We start from the raw sequence: 12,531 nt of genomic DNA, 5'->3' as shown, positions 1-12,531 counted from the left end.
TTACAGTTAATATACGAAATAAATAGATTCTTCAAATTACGGTTAACGTACGAAATAAATAGATTCTTCGAATTACAGTTAATATCTGCTTGCCTAATAACTCAATATAATATTTTCCCACAGGACCAATAAGTAACATACGGGACTTTGTGGAAACGACTATAGTGCTGAAGAAGGACAAACATGAGCTTGGAATCAGTGTAGCTGGTGGGAATGATACTTATTTAGTAAGTACAATTCCTTTCAGACAGTGAAATATTGTGAACGACTATTTGATGTTATAATTTTCAATAATGAATATTAAGACTATTAACAATGATTTATTAATGTACATAACAGTAATGAAATATCATTGTGTTCGTACTTGAACACCACCTATCTCGCTGCAACAACGTTTATCAGATGAAAAACACTGATATCCATTGATGAGAAAACAAAAATACCATTGTTGGATTACTAGTATCACTAATAAGATTTTAATTAATACTTATAACATTACTAATTAAGCCTGACCATCATTTATAGGAATCGGTATGTGTGACTAAAGTCCATAAAGGTGGAGCAGCTTATAAAGATGGACGGCTCCAAGCCGGTGACCTTCTTCTAGCAGTGAGTTCTATTGTAATCTTACTTTGTTTAAGTTAACCGTTTCATGATAGTATCATCATTAACCCTGACTATGTACATTACAAAAAAAAAAAATATATTACAACAGTATGCATTTCTTGGAATACGTTAAGTTGTAAATACTGTATACGTTTGGATTTCCAGAAGGGCGGTAATAATAAGGGGGTTGAATAAAGACAGATATATAATATATATATATATAACACAATTTTTGTCTGGTTCAGTGCTTCTCAGCCGTAACTTGTAGACGACCGCCGCGTCCGGACTTTGGTCGTCGCGACCGCGCCCCCCCCACTTTTCCTACAAGGATGAAAAAACATGTTGAATGTTTCATAGCGTAGTCTGTCGTAGTTCATAACAAAGTGGAAACCTGCTCGCGAACCACCCCCTTGGGGTCGCGACCCACCGTTTAAGAAACACTGGTCTAGTTTAATACAATATACATATATGTATGTAAGGTGATTTTTGTGATTTTTTTATTATTCTTTAATCCCTTCGACGAATTATGGTTATTTTTATTAATTTAAAAATATCTAGGTTAAACATAAACTACCAATGTCTAGCCGAAGCTCACAACGTCCACAGCTGGTATTACATAACGTAAAATTGCGAAAATGGGATAAAAGTGAAGAACAGAAAGGAACGTTTATGTTAAAAAACAAAAAAATGTGTTTGTGTTTTTATATGTATACGTGTATCTATATGTGTGTGTATATATTTATATATATCTTTGTATCAGCTGGCTGACACTTCTATAGAATTATTAATAGTCCTGAATCGTATGAGAAAACGTATTGTTTACTTAGGTTGCTGATTAGGAATTACTTTTTCATAAGCAAAGATGTTAAGGAAACTCGATAAAAAACATATTTATTTTAATAATAGTTCTGTGCCTTCTTTGTTTGACAGGTGAATGAAATCCCCCTATGGGGTCTTCCAGCTGCTGAAGCTCTTCGTTCTTTGAGAGAAGCGCCATCTTTAGTAAGATTGTTGGTTCTCAGGGAAAACCCACAAAAACTTTTCACCACAAATAAAAGTAGGTTAGAGGAACAAATTTATTAATCACACGTAACAATTGTCATGGCAAACGATGTAAATTAATTTAGGCGAGAAGAACCGGTTCTGGCAATGGCAAACAATGCTTTTTTAAGTCGAAATTCTAACCGAACAGTATTGTATCATCCAATTTTCTTAAAGGAAAGTATTTAAAATGGGTAATAAGTTTGACGTATATAGTATGCCCCTTTTTATAAAAGTGTATAACTGTTTTAATACGAAAAGAAAAACGACAACAAACAAACAAAAACAAATTGGAATACTATATGTCAGTGATAGGCATACATATTTCTACGAAGAAAAAAGTATTTCTAAGCTCAAGCTAGGCTTTTGCTGTACTTTAAAACATTGGTTAACTTTTTTTCTCTTCGTATTTTTCGAACGCAGCAAGCCTATCTGTATAGAATGTTGCTTTTGCTCCTTTTAGTGCAAAGCTACACAATGGGATACCTGCAACCTGTCCACCGTGCGGAATCGAATCTCAGATTTTAGCGTAAACTTACCACTGACCCACCAGAAGACTCGGAATGTTGAAGGAATGCTATAAGATCTGACAACTGGGATTGAGACGGTCCCCAGGTTAAGAGAAGGACGGTTGCTATTGAAATAGTCCTATTTAGCTCAGCGGTAAGTCTGAGTGCTGACAACGCTAAAAATAGGATTTCGATACCCGCGGTGGGCACAGCACAGAGAGCTAATTGAGTAGCTTTGTGCTTAACAACATACAAGCAAACAAAAATAAGTAAAGTTATGTAAAAAAAAACGTTTATAAGGTTAGTAGTTTGGAACGTTGCGATATTTCTTACATATCTATTTTTACCGAATACCATTTATTATGACAAAACGATGTCAGGCTTTTTTCCTTGTTGTTCATATTTTTTTTAAGGACGAAAAACTTATTCCATTCTAAAATTGCCTTGACTTGGCTCGATATTCATTCACTGACAAAGTTGTCTAAAGTTTAAGATCCCAGTGCTAAAGTGCATTATTACCAAATATGAATCATATTTTGAGACAAGGCCCTACAATGTGAAACACCAGTCAACGTTTGAATTTTACAGTAAGAATACGTACATTCTTTACAATAAAAATGCATATAACATTCTTGACAGAACTATTATTTTATAACTTGTCGACCAAGGTTCGAGTCCTACAATGCGCACTGTTTTTTGTAAGATCATTATTGTTTTAATTTCATCACCTCTGAAAAATAAGTCGTAAAATATTAAAGCAACGTTCTACTCCTATATTTATTTTATGCATTTCAGTTAGTTCCGTTAAAAGTGTCATCACTATATATACTTTTTAAATAAATAAAACAGCAAGGAAGAGAAGACATTATGATTCATTTTCTAATATTTGTGTGGTCGCTTACATACAGGTTCAAGCTGATGTAACAACTTTTGATATAGAATGCTAACAGGAGATGCTTGGGCGTTGGAGATGAAATGTGCATACATAATAAAACCATGCTTATCGTGTAATCAGAACCTTACTTGTTATGTAATCAAAATCCTGTTTGTTGTGTAATTGGAACCCTGTTTTTTGTGTAATTAAAACCCTGTTTGTTGAGTAATTGGAACCTTTTTGTTGTGTAATAAAAATTCTACTTGTTGTATGATCAGAACTCTTTTTGTTGTGTAATCAGAACTCTGTTTGTTGTGTAAAGGGTTTTAATTACACAAAAAACAGGGTTCTGATCACACAACAAACATGTTTCTGGGTTTGTTGTGTAATAAAAATTCTACTTGTTGTATGATCAGAACTCTGTTTGTTGTGTAATCATAATCAGAACCCTTTTTGTTGTGTAATCAGAACCCTGCTTTTTTGTGTAATCAAAATCCAACTCATTACGTGCTCAAAATAATGTTTATGTAATTAAAATCATGTTTGTTACGTAATCAGAACCCTGTTTGTTGTGTAATCAAAGTCCTAATAGTTCTGTAAAAAACATTTTTGTCGTGTTATGAAAATCCTACTTGTTGTTTAATCAAAATACTTTGTGTTTTATAAATAATTTATTAAAATTATATTCTGTAGGATCATGTTAATGTCTGTTTAAGATGAAATTGTGACACAACTAATTCCAAAATTCTCTTGTCTAGGCATAACCAAATTCATTACAGAGGAGCTCCGAAAGTCCAGTGTCACCGAAAGGTTAGGTCTTAGCATGATGCAGCGAGCGTGAGTAACAGACAACTCTTATCCTTACATTTTGAAGTATTATTACAAAGAGTTATCCTTAAATCAAGTTCGAACCAACGTTCGTACATTTTCCGTTTAACCGTTACCTTTCTATGTTAAAAACATTTCAGCTTTTTAATAAATGAACTGTGCCTCTATATTCATTAAATGTAAACAAGTCCTAAAGCTAAGCAATTGATGCCAAGATAAGAAGTTCAAAAAATGGCTGCTCGAAATGCACAATTTATCCATGAGTACATATCTGAAATTCAATAATAAAGTTTGTTACGGTTTTTACCACGAGGGGAGCTACATTTCGGTTATCCATAAATACCTATTTGTCACACTTCAAGTTTCTTTGAATCTTAGTACATTGTGTAACTTGGGGAGTCCAGACCGTTTATCGGTGGGGTTGAGCTTCTGATCACGAGAGAGCTAAGATCGTTTGCTATCATAGTTGAGATTATGATCACCAGGATGTGGCAAGGATAAATAATAATAATAATATCCTTCCATACTGTCATGTCTGGCAACATGTTTTTGTATAAAGAATATTTACAAAATATTTAAGAGTTTTGGAAAGCTTCCATTTAATTTGTTATGTGTATTTGGTAAAACTAATCAAATATAGAAATGATAAGAACATAGATTCCCAGATTTTGAGGTAGTTTAGTTAAGCTTTAATAGACACACATACTAGCTTTTCTAGAATAATTGTATTTTTTAGTTAAAGATTACTATTGATAAAACACATACGTAGTCATACTTCATAAAATAAGTAATTAAAACTTTAAACTTGACTTCTTGTATTAGAAAATCCACTACTCGAACATGAAAGACGCTTTATTGTAAATAAGAACGTCGTATTGATAACACAGGCCAGCGATGGTTTTATTGTCTTGGAAATTTTATACATATTCTACAGTAATTTCTGTACGCAGAATCCGAAAATTATATCCATTTTTCTCCATCACGTACAGATTTTTCACAAAACGTCATAACGCAATAAATAAAAGAATGACCACAACACGTAGTTTTGAGACTAAAATACGTAGATTTCACAAAAAAAAAAAAATCAGGATGAATGAGGATACGTATTCGTTTGACATCAATGTTCTTCTCTTTTCTTCACGCCCCCAAGTGGCACAGCGGTATATCTGCGGACTTACAACGCTAGAAACCGGATTTCGATACCCGTGGTGGGTAGAGCACAGATAACCCATTGTGTAGCTTTGTGCATAACAAACTTTTCTTCGTTTTTTTTGTATTTTTGTTAACAAACAAAATAATAAAAAATCTTCATTGTGGCAAACGAAATAATAATTTGATCTAAGTAAGAGTATTTTTCTTCCCGATTTGTAAATATTCTTACAAAAAAAAAGGAATATTATTTTCGAAATCTGCGAAGCTGAATTATGTAAAATCCGTTATTAAAACCAAAACAACTTTTATGAAGTTTAAATTCGCAGGCCTGTGTTATTTGTTTTACTGATTTTATCAGGCTTAAAAATAAATAAATACAATCAGAAGTTATTACATATTCTCCTATTATCGAATTCTTCTTTTAAGGAGTTCGTCGAGAAATAGGTTGATAGAAAAAATGACAATTGATATTTTGATGCCATTAAATCACACTTAAAATAGTGAATCTTTGTTTTATCATGGATAGCTAGAGAAATTAGTTTAATAATTGTATTTTTATCCGTCAAAATATCTTAAAAGTTTCAAACACATTTCCTTGAAATATTATAATATAAAACTGAATATAACAGACTGAATAATGAACTCAAATTTCTGATTGTTCGTACAAGTAAAATGGTTTTAATAAAAGTAAGAGGATATCGTTTGTGTAAACTTGTATATGTGTGACAGTGAACACCGACATACAATAGTAGTGCATCTTTTGAAGTGAGGCAAACATGTTCACCAGGTGACTGTTAATTCGTATGTTTGTGTTTTTCAGAAATGGCCAAGGGGTTTTTATTACATATGTGGTAGGTAATAGCACGTTTTCGTAATATTTTACTCGATTTTCTAATTAGGTTGAATATAAGTTTTCAAATTTAATTTTTGGTCTTTTTTTTTCTAATTCTTTAGGAAAATCATACACACGTAGATGAAGAATTGTGTCATCTATTCTTTGGGATTTAGTTTTAGAAGATCATACTTCATCGGAATGCACTATTGGCAGCAATTCTTACTTTTTTTTTATTAAGAATGTTGTTTTGGGGAACAAAGTTTTTATGACCAGTCAGATATTGTTTGTTTGTTTTTGAATTTCGCGCAAAGCTACACGAGGGCTATCCGTCCCTAATTTAGCAGTGTAAGACTAGAGAGGGAAGGCAACTAGTCATCACCACCCACCGCCAACTCTTGGGCTACTCTTTTACCAACGAATAGTGGGATTGACCGTCACATTATAATGTAGTTGTTTTTTTTATGCGATAGAATATTTCGTCGCTAACAGCAAATGAAGAAACGATGTATTCTAATCTTTATAAGTAATAACGGTATACTTAGTTAGCTATTCTCGTTACCAGTTTGACTATTTAGTTTCGCTCTAAGTAGGTAGCTTGCTCTGATTTGAAGTTAATATTATTTAACAAACGCCGAAACGAAACGGTTTTTTCTGGTTGTAAAACAAGGAAAGATGACTATCACTGGGTTAGATAGTCATTTGATTTTTAGTTCTGACTAATGAATTCAGCACCATATATAAGAGGGGAAAAAATTACACAAAGAACGGGTTTCTTACAGCAGCCTGGAAGTATCGCAGCACGTCACGGTCGCAGAATTCTCCAAGGAGACCAAATTTTGGAAATTAACGGACACAACGTCAGAGAAAGTAACCAAAAAAATGTGGCAGACATTCTAAAGGTATGAAAGGTTTCTCAGAATGAACTGTGTTTAATTGTTCGAATAAACTAATCATCAGAGTACATTTTCTTGCAATCTACTAAACGGATTAGTTAATTGCCGTAGTGCATATTGGTGTATAAAAGATATTTTAACACTAGAAATAAACGACCTTATAACACCAAATTTGTTATTTTTCTTGAATTAGACACGCAACGTTTCGCTTTGCAGCTTCTTCAGGAACGTTCCACTAAACACACCATAACTGACCGTACAAAGTTTATTTTTAAGCTTTCTACTGTCAGTTACGGTTTGTATTTTAGATGAGTGTATAATTAAAGAAAATAACAAACTGGGTGTTGTAAGGTCGTTTATTTCTAGCGTTAAAATCTACTAAACTGAGTTTTTATCAAGTTAAATTGCAGTTTGTGTTGTTTATATTCGAAGCTCATCCTGAGATAAAAGAATCTGAAATTCGTAATTTATGTTTCTCAAGGAAATGACAAAATATTTGTTTTTTAAAGAATTATTAATATTCAATTGAAAATATACTAATATCTCTTTGTATTTGGATTTATATGCTAATTTATCTTACGAACTAAGATAAAAATATTCAGCAAAACGCTTAAGGATCCGTATTATTACGTGTATACTAATACGCTAATAGTTACGTACAACCATATTTATCAAGTTTCATAAATTATTATTATTATTACTATATTTATGAAGTTCTTTATTTTAAAATTGTAATACATTAATTATTACAATGTTTATCAAGTTCATAAATTATTATTACTATATTTATGAAGTTCTTTATTTTAACATTGTAATACGTTAATTATTACAATGTTTATCAAGTTCATAAATTATTATTATTACTATATTTATGAAGTTCTTTATTTTAAAATTGCAATACATTAATTATTACAATGTTAACAAGTTAATATATGTTAATACGACACTACCTTAATTACTATCATGTTATCAAGTTAATATATGTTAATACGACACTACCTTAATTACTACCATGTTCATCTACGTCCAGAACACTGACGGAGCCATTGTTCTCCTGCTTGGACGAGTGCCCTCACTAACGGGAACCATTCAAGAATGGGCCCGCACTAAACTTCGAAACCGCACTTCCACGTGGTCAGCTTACTCGGATGCTACGAAAGAAAAACTTCAAGCTCAGCGACCAAGGTTATAGAGAATAATTAGAATTATTACCACTGAAATATCAAATCTTTTGTAAGTCAATAAGGACTGGGAAAAGGTAACATGATTTAACGCAGAACAATTACGTTATACACGTTCTATATGGAATCTATTACAGCAGCTGTCTGCTATCGATCATGTTCATTATAATATCTCGTTAATACTAAAATCCCATACAGGACAATAACTTAACTTCTCCCTTGCTTATACTCGTGCACCTAGTGTCACAGCGGGATGTCTGCAGACTTACAACGCAAGAAACCGAGGTTCGATACCCATTATGTAGCTTTGTGCTTAATTACAAACTTTCACTCGTGCGTTCTTAGAATTATAAAATTATTTGGCGTAAATAAAAAGTCTACGACATATCATACGCATATTTGGGGAGTCAGTGACAGAACATTGGTACAGATCTCCGAATAGGCGGCCAGTGTGTTTTTATGTAAGGTTTTTAATATTTGTTTCGTATCTTCCAACAGTTTTTTTTTGTTGAACGTGCGCTTATGTAAAAACACCAACTCGTAAAAAATCCTTATGTCGTGTATTTGTAAGACGTGTTTTTTTTAAATAAATAATTATTGTACTTCATTTTTCTTTTTAGCTGAATTTAAAATAATAATTTTTAAGAAGAGCAAGCTACTATTTTTGCGGAAATATTAAGATGTAATTAGTCGAATAATTGGAAAAAATTAATGGTTTTTATAAAATGGTTAAAAAAAAACACGAAAATTTTCAAAAATTGTATTTTCTTAAAATCATGGGTATCAGTAACCACCATAAACAATGGTGAAATTCTTGTTGAGTTTAACTCAAAGATAATCAGTTTCTTTTGTTTGAATTCAAATTACAAGTGAGTAATTTGGAAGAAGTATTTCCCGAGCCAATGGGCTAGGTATTGAGAAAGGCCAGTAAACGCCATTTCTCGACCAAAGGGGGCCATTAGTGTATGTATGTAAGGCATTCTCGGTGCTGTTCTTAAAGGCGAAGAGAAACAACAGTTTCTGAGCGCCCCTGATTGTGTTTCAGGCCTCTTCAAGGCTTGAAAGATTTAAGATCAAGAAATAGGTAAGACAGGTTCTTAAGGGCCAGAAAACCGCTGTGCGGATATATATGAGATAATATATTGATTTAAAGCGTTTTTCAGACATAAATGACCAAGCGTGATTTGTCTTATTCTTTTAATTCGGAAAGTTTTTTTTTTCGACTTAGCAGATTTGGAATTTTCATCCTGAATGGCATCTTATAGCCACATGGGTTTAAATTTAATAGCCAGATCAGAGACCCCCCCCCCTGGGATTATGGTATAGTATTCTCTAGTTTGAACTACTCGCCAGAGGAGAGGGGGAGGCAGCAAACCAAATAATATCCGCTGCTAAAAGGTTTTTTACACGGCTCTTTGAATCGATAACGGAATTTACTGTCACTTTTATGATGTACCCACAGCTTAAAGTGTAGTGTGTGTGTTTAGCAGCATCGTCTCGAGTCCCCAGACCCTCCGACTGTAGCCCGACACGCTAACACTGGGGCCACGCTTGGGCTTAATAGTACTTAACATTACCAATAGGTGTCATATTATAAGATGATGCAGTACACTTTCTGCTCTATACATCAATTCGTATATCTAGTCAAAGCTTTAACTTTAAGGATGGGTATGACTATATCAATTCTACTATGTTATAAATACTAAAAAGGTGTGGTGTGTACACCTTTTACAAGCCGGCGAAGAATGATTACTATTATACTTGTCATAAGACATTAGGCTTAGACCTATTGCATTTTAAACACTACAATCTTAATCTAGTCTCGTAGGGTTTTTCAATAATTAAAAGAGTGTATAATGATAGTATTCAAGCCACACTATGTTTGTCACATCCATTGCCAACATTGATACAAATTTACACTTAGATGGTGGCTTATCACTGGAATTAACATAGAGGTGCAGCTTCACAAACTGGAGGTTAATACCACAAAAATATAAGGGTTTTTTTGAGGGAAGTTTGTTTCTTCATATATTTCCATTGTTTTGGTATTGAAATTAACCATAGCATATAAAGTAAATTTTCTTTTCAGCAGCTTCAGTTTGTAATTGTATCTTGCTTGTATGATGATCGTAAAAACAAAACTGTAGCCTAAATGTGCCTTTTTTGTGGGAATATAGTGAATAAACTTTCTTTCTTGACTTCATAATTGACAGTTCAACTAAATCCATGCTTGACCCAACAAGAATATTGTATTACAACATAGGTTTTCGATCTGCTTTTTGATTTTTTCCTTTTTTTCCGGGATATAAAGCAGGAGAATTAGAAGCTCTTTTGGTGGTGGTGTTTTTTTGTTTTTTTTTGTCAGATGCTTATTTATTTTTCGCTGAAAACGCCACCAGAGATTTATTTCGAAGACCTAGTTGCATTGGGAAGTTTCTTCAAAGCTTGCCGAGAACTTTTTCATAAAGGCGATCAATGTTATTCACGAGCATGGACGATAAATATCAGGGCCGGATTAAGCTAGTGTGGGGCCTGTAGCATATGTTATAAAGGGGCCCTAAATTAAAAAAATACACAAATATTGAAACATAAATTTTTTTACTTGCATAGTAAAGTAAAGTAATTAATTTTTTCATTTGCTATACAGCCAGATAATACGAAAAATATGTCTGACATTTCATTGATAGTATTACTTACATGTAGGTACCAATTTCAAATGTCAATAGTAACAAAACTACAATTTAAAAGTTACATTTTCTAGATTTAGCATGAGAAAATTTGTTGATGATACTGGAAATGTCTATTTCACGCAGAAGTTCATGTTTAATGCTCATTAGTGATATTGTTCAATCTGTTTTGACCCATTGTGCTCCGTAGTTAATTTTTAATCCTTTTCAGTTTTGAAAATGAACGTTCTCCACTGCAGTTGGTAACCATGAGTGACAAATAGATGCGCAAGGCAATTTTTTACATTTGGAAAACAATACTCCAAAGAATTGTCAGTTACCAAACGGTAAAACTGTAATTCTACAAGGTCTTGTTTGGCGCCAATATGAGAAGCAAGATCAGTTTTAAGCAGTTCAGCATACTGCACAAATTCTTCACCAAGACTTTCTTCCAGATCTTCCGGATATGCTTTGATAAGATTTGATGACCTCTTTACAATCTCTTCAGGTGTAAACGACTGTAACTGACGAAGGAATCCAAATACACCATTCAACTTTTGATAAGCTTTCTGGCGTTTTGACACGGTTATCAATGGCAAGAAATGTTCGGCTTTTAAACTTATGAGAAGGCGTTTGGGATTCAACAAGTGGATCAAGAGTGCTGGAACCACTGAAATCATCATACTCGCGATTTCGCTTGTGTTCTCTTCGAGTTTGTTGTTGATAATCTTCACACTCAATCAGATCCTTGGTTGTTTTTTTTTGCTCAATGTCTGGAAAGGTAGACCGCATAGCTTGAATATATCCATGCAAGGATTCATAGAGTGCACAAGCTGTGTTCAAGTCTTGGCCAGAAGATTACAAAGAAGCACTGGTCATTTGAAAACGCTGTAATACTTGATCCCACAATATGACCATTATTCCTGTTTCCAACTTCATCATGGTTGAAAGTAGTCCACGAGCCTGTTGTCGACACTCTGCCTTCTGATCATTGTTAGTTGAAACGTCATCCAAGACTTGTTTTATTGCAGGAAAGCTGTTTAAAAGTGCTTTTGTTGCATCTGCACGAGCTGACCACCTGGTATCTGACATTCTTTTCACAATGGCAAATGAGCACCACCATCAGATAATGCAGCAGAAAGAAGATCCCATCGATAGGTAGAAGCAGAGAAAAATGTATACAGGCTTCCTACAAATTCAAAGAAAATTAATGCTTCTTGACAACAACATTCAGCAGCACATTTTCCAAACAAATTTAGTGAATGTGCAAAACATGGAATGTAATCCGCAAACTCATTCAGCTCTTTACTTCGTGCTTGTAAGCCACTATACTTGCCACTCATGTTGCTGGCATTGTCATAACTTTAAGCGAGCTGTTCAGCACTATGACCTTCCATGTCCAAAAACTTCACAAATCTTTCAACTGGTCCAGACGACAAAACATAGCGCACAGTCAAAGTCAGCTGCTCCACATTAGATATATCTGGAGTAGAATACAATGAAACAGAATAATACTTGTATTGTTTTCACTTCACAGATAATGTGATCCAGTATGCTGGATTCAATCAGATTGAATTCCTCACATGTTGTTTTAGATAGGTATGATTTATGTGCCCTTCCTTTGTTTGCATGAGTATTTATATGCTCTGCCAGAAAATGCCAAACTTGGCCAGTAATTCTAACAACCCCAAGTAATTTCCGTTATGAGGAGAGCCAACAGTTTCATCCCTACCGCGAAATGAAAGGCCTCTTTCTGCTAAAACTTTACAACTTCAATTATTCGCTCTAGAAGTGTGCGTCAATACTTTTATTCAGTCTCCATTTCTTTTACAAGTTGGGAATCGACACCTAAACCTTTGTTTTTGTGCATCAACAGTGAAATTAAAGCTTGTCTATGTGAGGAACTTTCTTCATGTCGACGTAATAGATTGCTTGCATTTTTCCAG

The 12,531-nt window shown here is 33.7% G+C and overlaps 1 protein-coding gene across 1 annotated transcript in view; it reads left to right on the top strand.

The window, feature by feature from the left end:
• Positions 1-12,531, top strand: part of LOC106461883 (inaD-like protein) — a 38,886-nt gene that overhangs the window by 21,702 nt on the left and 4,653 nt on the right. The window contains exons 2-8 of the mRNA XM_022388961.1: positions 124-227; positions 526-609; positions 1,537-1,663; positions 3,789-3,867; positions 5,831-5,861; positions 6,625-6,744; positions 7,769-7,923. Of these exons, the coding sequence (XP_022244669.1) occupies positions 124-227; positions 526-609; positions 1,537-1,663; positions 3,789-3,867; positions 5,831-5,861; positions 6,625-6,744; positions 7,769-7,923 (700 nt within the window). The remainder of the gene's footprint in view (positions 1-123; positions 228-525; positions 610-1,536; positions 1,664-3,788; positions 3,868-5,830; positions 5,862-6,624; positions 6,745-7,768; positions 7,924-12,531) is intronic.

Source organism: Limulus polyphemus, unplaced genomic scaffold (genome assembly GCF_000517525.1).
Source record: "Limulus polyphemus unplaced genomic scaffold, Limulus_polyphemus-2.1.2 Scaffold1052, whole genome shotgun sequence".
NCBI classification, from domain to species: Eukaryota; Metazoa; Arthropoda; class Merostomata; order Xiphosura; family Limulidae; genus Limulus; species Limulus polyphemus.
Note: the sequence above shows the minus strand (reverse complement) of the source record. Positions and strands in the feature narration are given on the sequence as shown.